This window comes from Glandiceps talaboti, chromosome 23, assembly GCF_964340395.1.
Source record: "Glandiceps talaboti chromosome 23, keGlaTala1.1, whole genome shotgun sequence".
In the NCBI taxonomy this organism is placed as follows: domain Eukaryota; kingdom Metazoa; phylum Hemichordata; class Enteropneusta; family Spengelidae; genus Glandiceps; species Glandiceps talaboti.
The window spans coordinates 12,749,734-12,768,115 of record NC_135571.1 but is presented as its reverse complement, the minus strand read 5'-3'; the positions used below and the strand labels follow the sequence as shown (position 1 = coordinate 12,768,115).

General features: G+C 34.9%; 1 protein-coding gene across 2 annotated transcripts; it reads right to left on the bottom strand.

Annotated features, from left to right (window-relative positions):
• Positions 1–141: 141 nt before the first annotated feature.
• LOC144452868 (galactosylceramide sulfotransferase-like) lies at positions 142–16,906 on the bottom strand. Of its 2 annotated transcripts, XM_078144059.1 has the most exons (5): positions 16,647–16,906; positions 8,069–8,277; positions 7,275–7,344; positions 2,241–3,099; positions 142–1,527 (listed from the first exon to the last, which is right to left on the bottom strand). In XM_078144059.1, exons 2-5 carry the CDS (start codon positions 8,227–8,229, stop codon positions 740–742), a joined length of 1,878 nt encoding a protein of 625 aa, XP_078000185.1. In that variant the 5' UTR covers positions 8,230–8,277; positions 16,647–16,906; the 3' UTR covers positions 142–739. The 2 variants fall into 2 exon arrangements, with proteins under 2 accessions (XP_078000185.1, XP_078000186.1); XM_078144060.1 differs by lacking the exons at positions 7,275–7,344; positions 8,069–8,277; positions 16,647–16,906 and adding an exon at positions 5,949–6,069.
• Between the last annotated feature and the right edge of the window lie 1,476 nt (positions 16,907–18,382).

Here is an 18,382-nt window from a genome sequence, read left to right as displayed (position 1 = left end):
GTTTATAGAGAATTGAAGATCCCTTGGTGTTTCACTCATGAGACTGTTTTACACACACACACACACACACACACACACACACACACACACACACACACACACACACACACACACACACACACACAGCGAGAGAGAGACACACATACACACATACACATACACACATACACACACAAAAAAAAACACAGCGAGACACATACACACACAGCGAGAGAGAGAGAGACACACACACACACAAACACACAGACAGACAGACAGACAGACAACTTCATCTGCAACATAAACAATTATATGGGTGCTGCTCACAGTGAGGATTTAGAAGCAGACAAGTTGATATGTGGATTATCAGTTGGAAAGTAAACAATTGAAGCCATTAAAGTCCATATGTAATATTTTTACGCAGAAGACTTTCTACTGCACTGTTAAAGAATAGCAATACTTTTCAATCACTTTTCAATGTGATTAGGTAATAAAAGCATCTTGCTGTGTGTTAATTGTGTCTCTGTTATTGTTAGTCTGGAGCTGAAATGTGTCTTTCTTATGTAAAAAGCATCATGTCCAATGAGAGAAACACCAAGGCAGTTTCATTTCTCCTGTAGCTATATGACATAACAGATTGACACTGTCAATAGCCAAGTTTCTGGACTAGGTGTGAAGTTTGATCATTTGAAACATACAAGTACTTGGACATATGTGACAAGCCACATAAAAAGAACCTCAAAAATGATGCAAGTTGTTTCTAAAGTAGCCTGGCATGTTTAGCGGTATAATCACGAATCTTGGTGTAAAGTTCTTTGCGAACTTTATCGGTGTACATTAGTTCTGGCAATGTCATGCCTTTACATATAGGATTTTGATCCATTCCTGGCTTCAAACGAAAATCTTCAACTTTCAACCCTGGAGGGCGGTATACTCTGTTACTTGTCTCTAGTAGTGAGTCAACACACATATCTTGAAGTTCCATATTGCGTTTATGAAGCTTTGCCACTTCTTCTTTCATTCTGTCTTTTCCAAAATCATCAAGTTTTTTGAAAAACGATTCATTGAAATAGTTATACAGCTTCACATCTCCAGCATTGAAATTCTTTATCTTAACAGCCATATCTGGAGTCACCGCATGGACAGACGAACTACTACGAGCGTTAAGTTTAAAGGAAACAACATCATCTAGCTCCCAGCACATCATCTCTTTCAGAAGTATAAGCGATTCATCAAAGTATTCTGTTATTATCACAAAATCAAAAATATTTCCAAGTTCTTTTATTCTTGCTTCAAGTTTTGGCATATTGTACATATCATTGACGTCTGTTCCTAGATCATACAACATTGGATTTTTGACACGTCCTTTGTTATTGTTGGATTTGAAATATTTGTCAGCATTATCCAGAAACTTTTCCAAGGCATCAGGTCCTTTCAGTCCGTATCGTGCTCCAAGACGGAAATACGTGAAACCTGATTCATACATCTTGACAGGATCCCTTATTGCTGTTACAAACACTGTGTCTTTTGGCATAACTTCACTTATCCCTGGAACAAGGGGAAAACAAGAATAAAGTCAGAAGTGCTATGAAATCATTTATTACTATTTTGAATTAACACATTGGTAATTATCATCGCTACTACATGTAAATCAAAATGAGAATGTTAACTACACCTTTCTTCTCCCTCTTTTTCTCTCATTTGTGAACCTTATTTGGGGTAAAATGACTGTCTGTCTATCTCACTGTCTGTGTCTAACTGTCCATCTGTCTCTGTCTGTCTGTCTGTCTAACTGTCCATCTGTCTCTGTCTGTCTGTCTGTCTGTCTGTCTGTCTGTCTGTCTGTCTCTCTCTCTCTCTCTCTCTCTCTCTCTCTCTCTCTCTCTCTCTCTCTCTCTCTCTCTCTCTCTCTCTCTCTCTCTCTCTCTCTCTCTCTCTCTCTCTGTATGTCTCTGTCTCTGTCTCTCAAAAAAAAGGTTTTCTGTCTGTGTTAAAGATTTGTTGTGTGGGTTTGAGGTATAACATAGTCCTAATGTCAAATGACTATGTTATACATTTTAGAATGTCTTTTTATACTTGTATGATGCTAACATATATTCACGTGCGGCCAGAGTATATTTTTTGTGAAATCAAATATTTATGAAACCAAGTAAAATGCTCTCTTTTAACAGTGTATCACAGATAGTAGTGGACAGGATCGTCATTTTATAATGATACACTTTTAGTTTAACATAATTACAATATCAGAACTTCAAACTTACCTCTGTAGTTAAAACGTGAGTGAAAAGTATAAATATTATATACATTCCACGGTACTTTTATCATAAATTTCTTGTTAAATGGTGTTGGATATCCCAGGTAGTTTCCTTTTGGTGGCATCACAAATGTTAAGTCATGTTTCTCTCCATAGCGGAATAACATATTTTGTATAGTACTACTGCTACATTTATGCATTTTGAAAAATGCAATGTCATCCTTGCGCTGACACGCTGTATCTAGCGGTATACTTTTATCTCCTGTCTTTTTATCCTGTTCAAGACTTGGATTCTGTTGTTGTTGTTGTTGTTGTTGTTGTTGTTGTTGTTGTTGAAGCTCAGCATTATTTTGATCTTCCTGTTTTTCACCATCTTGTTGTATTATTTTCATGTCCTGTTGTTGCCCTAGGCCTGGTTGTGGTGCTATCAGTTCTTGCGATTCCTCATCTTCAACGTAATTCACTGTATCTCCAACTTTAACAGCATAGTTTGTGTCAATTTTAAATAAATCATCCATAACAGGATCTGGCTGTGGAACTAACTGTTGTTGTGATTGTTGTTGTTGTTCTTGTGGCTGTTGTTGAGGTTGTTGTTGTGATTGTTGTTGTTGTTCTTGTGGCTGTTGTTCTTCTGGTTTGACATGTTCTGGTTCTTCTTGTTCTTCTTGCTGTGGCTCGACTTTCTCTGCTTGTGATTTGTCTTGCTGTTGTATTTCTTTGTCATCAGGTGACAATGCTATATCTTGATTCTCAACATCGACATACTTCATTTTATCTGTATCTTCATTGGTAATGGCGTAGCTGTCTTTGAATATTTTATCCACAACTGCGCTATGTCCCTGGTCTGACATGTCAACTTTTGTTTTCTAAAGATCAAAATATACAATAATTACCTCATTATAATCAAGGTGACCCATGCTACTACTGATTATCATTAATCAATGAATCAATCAATGAATCAATCAATCAATCAGAAGGAGAAATTCATTATTTATTTTATTATCATGATGTATTTTTGACTTTTTGATTTCAAAAATTAGAATGAGATGGATATTATTCTCACATACATTTTTCTTTGTTCAGCCTAGGTTAAAACGAGTGACCTAAGGGGCCTTGTCACTACGAGTCAATAGATGAGCGAGTGTTTTGTGTTCAATGAATTGTATATTGGGAATAATATAATTATACAACCTGAAGCACAATTTATGAAAAATCCCCGCAAATAATGACTGAATGTATTTGTATAATATGAAGTATATCTAACACCAATTTTTTGTATTTTGTTTTGATTTCTATGCAAATTAAGTTTGTGGATACATTTTACTTGACATTGTGATAATTTTTAAGGTCCTTCTTTGTTCATTTATTTTTATTTATCTATTTATTAACCATCCAACAGGCACTGCCCAATAACAGGAGGAAAGTTCAGTGTTAATGCAGGAGGAAACCGGAATACCCGGGGAAAACCTGCGTTGTTCGGAGTCAAACTGAACGACACTCTTCTTACTTACAGCGTGGTAAATTTAATCAAACCCAGCCGAGTTCGAACCTAGGCTGCAGAGGTAAGAGGCGTACGAGCTAACCACTGGGCCACCGACATTAGATTTTCACAGTTTTTAAGGTCCCTCTTTGGTTTTATCTTGGATATTAGGCTTTAACAGTTTTTTTTAAAGGTCTTTCTGTTTTTTATTGAACATTTTCACTGTTTAGTTTTGCAAAGCCCATTGAGACTTGCATAATGCGCTGATAAGAATTCAATATTTTTATTTTTATTATTATTATTATTGTTATTATTATTATCTACAAGTATAATGTCCATATTTCAAAACTCATTGACTTGTTCTAGGTATTGGCATTACGAGAAGAATTAAATTTAGAAGCAAACATGTTTATTTATCAAAAATAGCGCAAATATTGCGTTGCCGCACAACTTCATGTTCAGGGCAATGATAGATATATAATTTTTTTGAAGATTTAAAGTTGTAACCAAAACAAAATTTTCATACCTAATTTCCATCATCATAATCCAGCCATCCTATGTTGGAAGTGTACAAGACAAGTATAGCAACATCCTAATCAAACTTTAAAGGGATGTGTCTACAAGGTTTTGTACTTCTTTATTTTTTTAAATCAATTTGGAACCAAGTCATACCAATATAACAGGTTTATCTTTCTTGGTTGTCTTATTGTAATATTGTAAAAGCCAGCTACATTCAGTTTATATGGGTAGGTGATGAAACAGCTGTCTTACAATATATTACATAATCCAGTCATAAACCAAACTGGCCATGCTACAGGCTTTACCACCAGAGGAAATAGTAAAGTAAACATTATAGTTAATTAACAATGTACTGTTCTCACTGTGTCAGCTATTAATGAGGACAAATCTACACATTCTCAACAAAGTTAAGCTCAATCTACTGGGTAATTTCAGAGTTGAAGATTTTTGAGGAAAAGCAATGACAAACAATAACACTTCTAGAAACATCTCACCAAGTTTCAAACTCATTCACTTAGTATTTTTTGAGATATAAGTTTTGACCAAAATTCACATTTTTACACCTTAATTCCATATCACTCATGGAATCATGGTATGCTTAACATATCTTCGTCCATACATCCCTAAATGCATTTCCATTAAATTTCAGCCCAATCTGCTCAGTGGTTTTGGAATGATAGATTTTCAACCAAAAAGACACATTTTCAGCCCTAATTTGCATATCACTGATGGAATCATCCCGTCATGAACAAATCTTACTTTACACCCCCTTAAGAATGTTCCCACCAAATTTCGCACCAATCTGCCCAGTAGTTTCTGAGTTTAAGTTTTTTGACCAAAAATCACATTTTTTGACCCAAAACCCACATCCCTGATTCAATCACTTTCATTTGAACAATTTCCCAACTAGACACCAGAAGTAACATGACCACCAAATATCAAAGCAATCGGTCCAGCAGTTTTTGACTTTAAGTTGTTTACACACATACACACACACACACAGACAGACAGACAGACAGACACTTTGCCATGCCTATAGCACTACTGAACCTTTCAGTTCAGTTGTGCTAAAAATTAGTGAATGTTCATACTGTGTTTCTACTATTTTATGAATTGTAACCAATGTCCCCCATTACGTTGCTACCATTATGGTACAATATAAATTTATTGGGACCCAATTATTCAGAACTTAATGAGGGTGGTTTTTATTAACTTTGGCATATACAAATATTGCATGTATGGTTACCATGGTTACTTCTGAATTTATTGTTTTCATTATATGCATGTACAACATTATCATAACTGTGACAAAAAGGAAATCATCCACCACAAGAGACCAGTGGATATTAAAATTTTTGGTTACCATGGGTATTTCTATGGTTTTTAAATATGTAGTAATCATTAGACTTTCTGTTGTAGGGGAGGGGAGGGGGGGGGGGGGGGGGGGGGCAGATTACAATACTCTATTTACTGATGAATAAATTTTATTTAGTACAATTGTTGTAAAACCATGGCTTCCGTCACATTGATATATTTGTGTCAACTGGAAAATATGTTCCTTGCTTTTAGTAAATAGATCTAGCATAGTGGTTTGAGCTCAGGATTAGTCATCAGAGGTCATGGGTTCAAATCCCACTAGACAGAAGGGATTTTTCTGTGACTGACCCAAATCCTGAGTGAGTGTTCTAGACTCATTGGGTAGACTGTTTCACTCACCCATATCTCACTCACAAACCCAGGGTGAGTGTTCTAGACTTGATGGGTAGACTGTATCACTCAGCCATGTCTCACTCACAAACCCAGGGTGAGTGTTCTAGACTTGATGGGTAGACTGTATCACTCAGCCATGTCTCACTCACAAACCCAGGGTGAGTGTTCTAGACTTGATGGGTAGACTGTATCACTCAGCCATGTCTCACTCACAAACCCAGGGTGAGTGTTCTAGACTTGATGGGTAGGTTGTATCATTCAGTCATGTCTCACTCACAAACCCAGGGTGAGTGTTCTACAGGCTCGATGGGTAGGCTGTATCACTTTGCCATGTCTCACTCACAAACTGAGTGAAAAGTTGTGGGGGGGGGGGGGAGACGGATGACTCCAGAGTAATGACTCGAACAGTCAGGGATGATTACTCCCGCGGAGCTCACAGGTGCTATGTTACATGTTTGCCAGACCTTGGTGACTCCAGGATAGCATGTGAACTGACTGGGAAAGCCTAGGCAGTTCCACAGCAACATAGCCCTGTCACGTAGTTCCAAGCATGAACAGATTTCTGTAGACATGTGTGGTTGTGGTTATGTTTGTACATGTCTATCTAAAAGAAAATCACTGGGAACAATTCCCAACAAAAAAGAATTTAAAAAAATAAATAAAAAATAAGCGTAAAGAAAAGTTGTGTTGTTCCAATTACATTCAATTTTAAAATAGGTGGGGTAGGTAGATTTTTTATTTCATTTTTCAATTTTTTTTTTTTTTTCATATGTGAGTGTCTAGTTCAGGTAGTTATGTTTTCTGTTGATTTCTATATGGTCTCTGTGTTATTGGCTTTTTCTCATCAGATGTACAGCCATTACAGATTGGAAGAACAGTTTTATATTGTCTTTTTCAGTTGATGTCTGTTTCCACATCCACTATTTCTTGCGAGACTTCACAATTTTCTAGATTTTTCTTGAATATGTAAAAAAAAGTTTAGGGTTGGCGTGAAAAACTAGGTGGGGGTCGGGTAACGCTGTATTTTACAACCTCCTGTTATCAGATACCAGTGGCATTAATTATTTGAATTCAACTTTTGAAAAAGTGTAGTTGTTTATATACAGGGGTCTTATCAATTGAGTTTATCTTGAAAATCATAGTTGTAACTATTTCTTTCATACTGGTCATTTGAATTTCATTGTAAATTCACTGACATTATGAATGAAAATGAAAATTGAAAATTCTTAAAAATTACTTGACAAGGTGTAGACACAATGATCATGGGCACACATCCAAATGATGAAAACTTGTACAGTACACTGTATATAGTTTAAATGTATATATACTTACATTTAGTGACTGGGAGGTGTTCTGTTGAGACTTGGAAGATGTAAACTGATGTACAAAGGATGGAATATTGCTGAAAAAATAAACAAAGTGTTGTATAAGTCAATATCCTTTTCATGATTTTCACAAAGCATGCAGTTTAAGAAATGTATTCCATATGTATATACCAGTGATTGCATAGATATACACATAGAGGTGTTGCTGCACACTCTTACATCTCGCTCTCTCTCTCTCTCTCTCTCTCTCTCTCTCTCTCTCTCTCTCTCTCTCTCTCTCTCTCTCTCTCTCTCTCTCTCTCTCTCTCTCTCTCTCTTCTCTCTCTCTCTCTCTCTCTCTCTCTCTCTCTCTCTCTCTCTCTCTCTCTCTCTCTCTCTCTCTCTCTCTCTCTCTCTCTCTCTCTCTCTCTCTCTACTGATTTGATGACTTTAAAGTGGCCATATTAGATGAAGATTAGGTATTTATTTTGGATTTTAATTTATAAAACAATTTTATCATGGTGTCCTACTTGAAAAATCAATGTGAACAACATTGACTAAGTCTGTGTTTGTAACTCAATATATTGAAAAAAATATGCAAAAGGTTTGTTATTGTGCATATAATAAAAAACAGTAAACAGTCATTATGATTTTGCAATATATTGAGTTACAAACAAGGACTTGGCATATGTTATTTCATATTGATTTTTCAAGTAGGAAGCCATGATAAAATTGTTTCATAAATTAAAAATCCAAAATAAATATCCAATCTTCAATCACATGGCCACTTAAATAAGAAATCTGATTATTATTACAACTTACCTAATTCTATGACCGACATGTCCTGTATATGATTGTACTACAGTGTTGGAAGTCGCTAAAATAGTCAGGATAATTACCACACCAAATATACACATACATACAAACACTTGCTTTTTCAATCCAACCACTTTAGTGGTGGATGCCAAGCCATTGGCCGCCATTGCCACGGCCCTTCCAACTTTTCTCCGGGAAATCAACAAACAAGCCTCCTGCAGAAACAAAACAAAGAAGAAAATAAGACGCTGTGTAAATGTTTAATTAATCAATTAATTAATTAATTAATTAATTAATTGAGGCCCAGTTTAGATGAGGATTGAAATCCATGCACCCGTAGGTGTGAAGAAAAAAAATTGTCTGACATACATGGGGTACAAAAAAGTTGGTCCGAAACAAAAGAATGATTTTACATAACCCTTAAACCAATATATTGCAGAAGATTGATAAATGCGTACAAAAGGTTTGTTATTGTATGTACAATAACAAACTTTTTACACATTTTTGAGGTTTTTGGAATGTTTTGAGTTACAAACACAGACTTGGTCTATGTCGTTTCACATTGGTTTTTCAAGTAGGATGCCATTATAAAATTGTTTTATAATCCATATGGCCACTTTACATATGTTTTTTTACCAGAGCAATAATCTGGAAAAACACACAAAGTATACAGTGCCAATATGAGAATTCTATAAATTGTATGACGTGAACAATAATCCTTTCACGTTTGAATGCTGATTCATAACAGAATCTAGGCATTAAGGAATCACGCTTGTTGTCAGCTGCCAGACTTCTGTAGTTTGTTTGGAAACAGCTGGTAATACATGTACAACTTCAGACATCAGACCATGGACAAATGGAACTGCATTGGACTATTAACACTTGGCACAGCATGTTGGAAGTACACAGACTTGTATTACATTTCATTATTTGATAAGAACAGTTTTATGGCCACTTTACATAATAGTTCACACTCACAAAGTACAGAGACTTGTATTACATTCCATCATTTGATAAGAACAGTTTTATGGCCACTTTACATAATAGTTCACACTCACAAAGTACACAGACTTGTATTACATTTCATCATTTGATAAGAACAGTTTTATGGCCACTTTACATAATAGTTCACACTCACAAAGTACACAGACTTGTATTACATTTCATCAGTTGTACACCTCTGTACATAATAGTTCAGGTTCACAAACAAATTTGAAGTTCCCCTGGCATTTCATGTGCACATAAAGAGGCCATAAAACTGTTCTTATCAAACCATGGTATGTAATACAAGTCTCTGTACTTACAACATGCTGAGCCAAGTGTTATTAATCTAAAATTCATTTGTTTACTTTCCCTGTTTGTAACAGGTTCAGTTTGTCCATGGTCTGATGTCGGCAGTTGTACATGTATCATGTTGGAGGCGGGGGAAAGGAATACATGACTTGTTATTTTTGGCAATCTATGAAAGAAGTATTTTATTTATTTTAGTACTGTATGAAACACTGTCAACCTAGAAATTTTCGCTGAAGATTTATTTTCGTTTACTTCACTGGAAAAAAAAAATGTAAAAATATGTAGTGACTAAAATGCCTTCTTGTACATGAACACAATGTACCAGTCTAGTAATTAGTAAAAATAAGTAGTGACTAAAATGCCTTCTTGTACATGAACACAATGTACTAGTCTGGTAATTAGTAAAAATAAGTAGTGACTAAAATGCCTTCTTGTACATGAACACAATGTACCAGTCTAGTAATTAGTAAAAATAAGTAGTGACTAAAATGCCTTCTTGTACATGAACACAATGTACCAGTCTGGTAATTAGTACAAATAAGTAGTGACTAAAATGCCTTCTTGTACATGAACACAATGTACCAGTCTAGTAATTAGTACAAATAAGTAGTGACTAAAATGCCTTCTTGTACATGAACACAATGTACCATTCTGGTAATTAGTAAAAATAAGTAGTGACTAAAATGCCTTCTTGTACATGAACACAATGTACCAGTCTGGTAATTAGTGAAAATAAGTAGTGACTAAAATGCCTTCTTGTACATGAACACAATGTACCAGTCTGGTAATTAGTAAAAATAAGTAGTGACTAAAATGCCTTCTTGTACATGAACACAATGTACCAGTCTGGTAATTAGTAAAAATAAGTAGTGTCTAAAATGCCTTCTTGTACATGAACACAATGTACCAGTCTGGTAATTAGTAAAAATAAGTAGTGACTAAAATGCCTTCTTGTACATGAACACAATGTACCAGTCTGGTAATTAGTAAAAATAAGTAGTGTCTAAAATGCCTTCTTGTACATGAACACAATGTACCAGTCTGGTAATTAGTAAAAATAAGTAGTGACTAAAATACCTTCTTGTACATGAACACAATGTACCAGTCTGGTAATTAGTAAAAATAAGGAGTGACTAAAATGCCTTCTTGTACATGAACACAACGTACCAGTCTGGTAATTAGTAAAAATAAGTAGTGACTAAAATGCCTTCTTGTACATGAACACAATGTACTAGTCTGGTGATTGGTAAAAATTAGTCTTTCAGAACTAGTTCAAAACTTTAAAAATCGCAAAATTTTCTAGAAGTGAAAATATCTAAGTTTACAGTATTTCTGCTACTGTAATAATGAATAAATATATTTTTATTATTATTATTATTTTTCATAAACAGTGTTGAATGTCTTCAAATAAACAACACGTGAATTTTCAAATTTGTTGTTCTGTCATAGATACTGTAGTATTTGAAATGCACATGCATATGTATAAAACCATAAATATTATTCACATTTGCAGCTGTACATTATATTAAGCTCCTGTCTGATATGCTTATTCAGCCTGAAAATTATCAAGATTCGTAAAGTTTTATTTACCTCTATCAACCATTAATCCTAGTGACACTGACAAGGTCTCTCAAGTTACTCACATTAATGATAGTGACAAGGCCCCTCAAGTTACTCATATTTCCCTTGGCTGAACAAAGAAATGTACTGGGGAATAGTATCTACAGTAATTAATCATGCACAAGCCAAGTTATGTCTTTAAACAGAAAATATGGACTATATATCCTGGTCATTCTACACCACGATAACCTGTTCCTATATGTATGAGTGCAAAACATTCCAAATCGCCTAACTAAAAGAATTTAGTTTTTTATCCTACACTGAACTATTGATTACTATAAGAAAAATAATAACAATAATAATCTTTATTCGTCCAAATAAATTTGGAAATTTGTTGAATGGTTGCCACAAGAGGAATGCCAAGTGTTAAAGAAGTTGGAGGAACCTGGAGTACCCAGCGAAATCCCGTATGTTCGAAATATGAGTTAAAAACATTCAAAATTGCTATAACTTTCCTCAATATTTCTTTGATATCACTGTCGCTGGTATAATTATGTTATTCTCCACTATTTATCTTCATTCAGCCAGAAAATACTCATGACCTAGGGACTCATAGTGACAAAGGCCCCTTAGGTCACTCGTATTTCCCTTAGCTGAACACAGGAAAATATTGGGGATTAAAATCTAAATATTGTTTTAGTACAAAAGCTTGAAATGGATCAGTATGGTCACAGGTGTCTACCCATCATCTGTATCTCTTAAGCAGAACTGACATGCAGTAGCTAAATCGCTCATTCATCTGACCCTTATCTGACAGTATATAATATATTGTTGTATTAGAAACGAGTTGTTTCTTTTAATCACAATATCTTATATGATTATCAAGAAATATTATAGAATGTATTTAAGCAGTGTTTTTGTTAAGGGTGGTAAGTAGGTAAAATCTACCTGAGTGCCCCTGTCATTTTACCAGGGTTCTCTACGAGTGTTTTTGTACAGGGTGGTAAGTAGGTAAAATCTACCGGAGTTCCCCTGTCATTCTACCAGGGTTCCCTACCAGTGTTTTTGTACAGGGTGGTAAGTAGGTAAAATCTACCTGAGTGCCCCTGTCATTTTACCAGGGTTTCCTACCACTGTTTTTGTTAAGGGTGATAAGTAGGTAAAATCTACAATTTCACAAGTTGATTTCACAAGTTATCAGGAAATTCTTACTACATTACCAGGTTCTTACATTATTGTTGGTCACAACTTCATCAATTAATTGATACATTATCAGTTGATTTTAGAAGCTTTCAGTAAATTTTCACTACATTACCAGGTTCTTACATTATTGTTGGTCACAACTTCATCAATTAATTGATACATTATCAGTTGATTTTAGAAATTATCAGTAATTTTTCACTACATTACCAGGTTCTTACATTATTGTTGGTCACAACTTCATCAGTTGATTAATTGCTACATTATTGGTAATTTTTTACTACATTTTCAGATTGGTTGGCCACTACATTTATCAGTTGTAACACATTTTACAATGTCATCCATTAACCCCTTCAATACTGGAAACATTCCCGCCAAAATTGTTTGGACAAAATTCTTGTTTTTATGTAAGTTTTTGGCATATATCAACTTCATTTTAGACTGGAATTAAAGAAATGTTACTTCCTAATAAAGTAATATTATTGTAATGATGAAAATATTCATATAAATTGGGTCCCCATATTATTTAAAACTTGTCTCTAGTCATGAAAGGGTTAAATGATACATAATTTGTTGGTCACTATGTTATGAATACCAGTTGTAAAAGTTGTAACAGGGTTGTCCTTCCAGGGGTGAACAAATCCACTAGTCCTGGGTTCGGGACTAGCGATTTTTTTGGGCGGACCACACAAATTTTACCTTGTCTGGTCCGTCGGACCAATACCTTACTGTTAATAACTATGTTAAAAACTCGTCTGAATATACAGGATTCATAGGTAAGAATTAATGTTTCACATTAGTGGGACCTTGGACCTCTAATTCTTTCAGCGAGGACCACTGGATTTTTTAAGTCACTGGTCCGGGACCACCAGTTCACAAAATCATTTGTTCACCCCTGCCTTCCGTGACCTTGTGTCATGTACATGTATATACACATACAGTGAGGTGAGTTATTGTCTGTGGTTTGAATAATGAGGTCACAATTGTATTGTGTTTATCTATATGTATGACTTGCAAAACTCCTATGTACAGGGCTCGAAATTGATTTCAGAAGGATGTGACCAGTAGTCCCATATTCCTGAACTGAAAACATTCTGCTATTAATGGCACAGTTATGATTTGGTAAAGGACAATGGACTACATTGTAGACAACACAAAATCAAACATTATGTTGTGACCGCCATTTTACTTTTAGACTCTTTACCTTGATAAATACAGACCCCCATTTTAGACTGAAAAGCTAGAAAATGCACCCTATATGTATACATGGTATAACCTGCTGTATAAGGGCTAACAAAAACAATTGTGTGGTTCCGATTTCACTCAATTTTAGAATAGGTGGGGTAGGTAGATTTTTTATTTTATTATATATATATATATATATATTTTCATATGTGAGTGTCTAGTTCAGGTAGTTATGTTTTCCATTGTTTTCCAAATGGTCTCTGTGTTATTTATTTCTTCCTATCAGATGTACAGCCATTACAGATTGGAAGAATAGTTTTATATTGTCTTTTTCAGTTTATGTCAGTTTTCGCATCCACTATTTCTGGCGAGAATTCACGATTTTCACGATTTTATTATCATTTTTTTCAAATACATTAAAAAAAGTTTAGGGTCGGACTGGAAAACTATGTGGGGTCGGGTAACCAGAAGCAAACTCTTTTTTAATTTGGCCTAATACTAATATTTTATAAGATACCTATTTTAATTATGGGTAATAAATACTACATATTATACCACAGTAGGACTGAACGATCTATCACTCTAACTATTCAACCATCATGTGGCCACTAAATCTACAATACTGCAAACATATTAACTGATATTAATACTTTGACCAGTCAGTACACTGTATATTATATTGACCTGTTTACTGACAAAATAAATGTTAAAAATAATGAACATTCGATTTCTACGCCATTACTTCTACTCCACACGCTTCACATGTATGCATTACTATAGGCGTGCATGAAAATAAGTCAGCCTTCTCGTTCTTTTTTGACCCCCTAGCATGAGGTATTAAAATTTCTATTGTGGGTACCAAGAATTGCAAATAGTAATGTTTGTTGTGCATTGTATATATCTACATGTAAACCATTGACAGACATGCAATGACTGATACAATGCATTGGGACTGGTTGTGGTTTGGGTCATGCAACCTTGCCATACCTCAAACAGCACACATGTATACTGGATATCCGGCTTGAATTTACCATTTCAACATAAAGGGTTTATTACAACAAAGCATGGTTCCATTGAATTCAGCGAACACTAATGTCTGTTCACCATATGTTACAGACAATACATGTCTTCTATAAAACATATACTATAGTATTGTCAAGTATTGTAGTCATTTATATTTGGTATACACACATTTCAACTCGCTCCATTTTCAAATCATCTCACGTACTCCCTTGTAAAATTGGGCGTAGTAAAGTAATTTACAGATCTTTGCAATATAATTTATGTGTGCATGTACGTATGAAATTCGGGAACGCACGGCTAGAGCCTACATGCAAAATATGTAAACAAGGTAAAGCCTACTCTATGGATCATGCCTATTTGTGCACATTGTTCATCTCGATTTCAGTCTGACCAAAAATCTTACTCCTGTATTTCTCATCCTAAGATTTGAATGATAAAGTACAAAGCTTGGTAGGATATATAACTATTGTCACAATTGCATTGGGATTATAGTGATATGATCATATCATATCATATCATATCATATATCATATATCATATCATATCATATATCATATATCATATCATATATCATATATCATATCATATCATATATCATATATCATATCATATCATATATCATATATCATATCATATATCATATCAAATTACAGCTGAATAAGGCTAATAGTCTATGAGCTGATCAAATGTCAAATTGTCCAAAAAACAATCAATCACCAAAACATACATTTAGTAACAAAGTGTGTGTGTGTGTGTGTGTGTGTGTGTGTGTGTGTGTGTGTGTGTGTGTGTGTGAATTAGTTCATGGTCCTAGTGTTCATCACAAAGTCCAAGTTTTTTTTACAGAGTTCAAGATAGTAATTACTTGTAGAGTACTAAAAAGATATATATATACATGTATATATATATATATATATATATATATATATATATATATATATATATATATATATATATATATATATATATATATATATATATATAACTCGGTGAGTATCAATCTGCTATAAGACAGTGCTCTATACCGCAGTGGCAGAGCGTAATATATATATATATATATATATATATATATATATATATATATATATATATATATATATATATATATATATATATATATATATATATATATATATATATATATATACAACTTGAACTGTGAGTTGGTAAACAAGATACTGTACATGCTAAGTGATCAAAAAACACTTGGGTCTGTAATATACTTAGTTAGTCATTCCAATATTTGTCTGGACTGTTTTGAAAGACTTTAAAGTTGGTGATGTTATAACAGTAGCAGGTAAGTTATTCCAGGAGGTAATGACACTGTTTGAAAAGTAGTATGATCGCCTTTCCTGATTTTAGTTATAAAAGATGTTACATTACACGTAAGAACATTGTGTGTGCACTATGTGTTGACTTTCAATGTGATTAATTATCCCGCCACTATTTGGGTAGGAAAACCTGATTTAAACCTGATTTCTGATGTTAATCACATGATGACAAATAAAAACAAGCAATCAGCCCACACCGATGTATTGAAATTGGGCCGAGTTGTGAGTGAGTTGAGATGACACGGGTGGGGGGGTGGGGGGGAGGAGTTAAAATTGAGCGGAGTTGTGAATGGGTCGAGTTGACACTAGGGCGAGCTGAAATTTGGGCGAGTTGAAAATGGGACTAGTTGAAATTGGGACGGAATGATACATATTACCATTTGAACAGAAAGGGTTCATTGTAACAAAGCATAGATCCATATCCACTGAATTTACAAAGCTTGTTTGCTAAAAATAGAACTACAACAATACTAATCTATAAATAAATGCAAACTGTTATAATTTAGTAAAATGTAGTGATACCGAGTCAGTTATTTGCGTCAAGTCAGAGCGTCTACGGACAAGTACAGTCAGTTGTTCACGTTTTTCAGTTACAAGGTCATATTAACGTGTCGGGGATATGACTGACCATGACACAACTAACTTGACAATATGTTCATTGGCCTCTGACATGACAACACATGCCTCCATGCATGCATGAGTTCGAGTCATTCAGTGGCTTTGTTATCCTGTGAATCATGTGTGTTTGACTGTCTCCTAAAATACACGACAAAGTGGCCATTCTGCGTTCTCTCTCTCTCTCTCTCTCTCTCTCTCTCTCTCTCTCTCTCTCTCTCTCTCTCTCTCTCTCATGAGACTCGAATGACTCTGGTTTGTAAAGAATCACTTTCAGCGATAAACGATTTAGAATTTCATCATTTTGTTATTACTGTAAATAATGTAACTGTAATGTTAATTCGTTGATCCATGGGTGTATATAGGGAAGATCTTACCTCGGCTTATTTATATCCGGATTACGGAGCGTTCGATTTCTTGTTTCCTTCCTGTTAGTGTTACGGAGATTACATAAATAATGTTACGTTGTCACTTTCTGTTCTTCCGTTATGCGAGTGAACACGTTCTCATATACGTACACCAATTGTGTATAAATGAACAAAAGGTGTGTGTACTGCGACGATCAGGCCACAATCATTCCATTTCCAATCCAAACACACGTTGTTGACAATCGCATTGATGTCGATCATGTTGATTCGCTGAGGTGAAAGGGAAGGTACTTTGGTAACGAGGCTAACGGCCGGCCACAGGTAGGGATGTACCATTTAGAATGAGGGGGTGGTCGCACTATCTCGTAGACCTTGAAATCTTCCGTGTTCTTCACAGTTCTTACTAACTTCCTGTACACAGACAAGGAAGTACTTTCTTGACTGTTCTTTATAGTAACCAACTTTAAAAGTTGGCAATAGATTTTAACCTTGAGAGGCCCAGTTCGGTTTAACCAGAGCTACATAAAGAATGTTTTTGTACCACTACGTTTAGGTAATCATTATTACAACTCCACTGATATTAAAGATAACACATGGCCAAATGTGAGGATTTGAGAGTTTATCCCCGGACTTTGAAGGTTGCTACATCCCAGTGAGGGACATTTGTTTGCTTCAAGCAACTAAAGATGTGTTCACTAATAAAATTGTTCTGTTACTTGTAAAGATATATTGTAGAGACACAAGCTCAGTTTACATGCTTTTTACTCAGATCAGGTGAAAATATACTTACATAAAACCTATTCTATTTGTATTGTGACATCGGATAGGACACGTCTGACATCAAATCTAAACTTTGAACTGAATGTTATTTTCAAAAACTGTATTAGTTGTACAGCCACAATATATTCACCAATAATTGGACATTGTATATGTTAATCAGTTGTTGATATAATTATCCATAAGTTGTGTAGAAATAGGCTGAAATCATGATCGCCGTTGAGGGCGTTGATTTTTGGGTGCGGCCCAAAAATCAATTTGATTTGATTTATCGTGTGTACCACTACAAAACATACGTTTTCCAAAATGTGGTGCAATATTATTCTGGGTGTACAATATCATACGTTTGAGTTCTTATACCTAACAAAACATTTTTTTTTTCATTTTCAAAACACGCCTTCATTGCAGACATACTGCCCATCTCCCAACTGATGTGTTTCATGGCAAAGATATTGTGCAAATTTGAATGGTGTCTCTAGATACAAACCTGTGGTTGATACTTCCATGGATTTACAGTTTACTGTTTATGATTCCAGGGGTGTCTATTGTATACTTACTAGTTCCGAATTCAGAGTGTACTTCATCACTATCCCATGGACCATTTTCCGTAAGTACTTCATCACTATCCCATGGACCATATTCCGTATGTACTTCATCACTATCCCATGGACCCTATTCCGTATGTACTTCATCACTATCCCATGGACCCTATTCCAAATGACTTCATCACTATCCCATGGACTGTATTCCGTATGTACTTCATCACTATCCCATGGACCGTATTCCGAATGACTTCATCACTATCCCATGGACTGTATTCCGTATGTACTTCATCACTATCCCATGGACTGTATTCCGAATGACTTCATCACTATCCCATGGACTGTATTCCGTATGTACTTCATCACTATCCCATGGACTGTATTCCGTATGTACTTCATCACTATCCCATGGACCATATTCCGTAT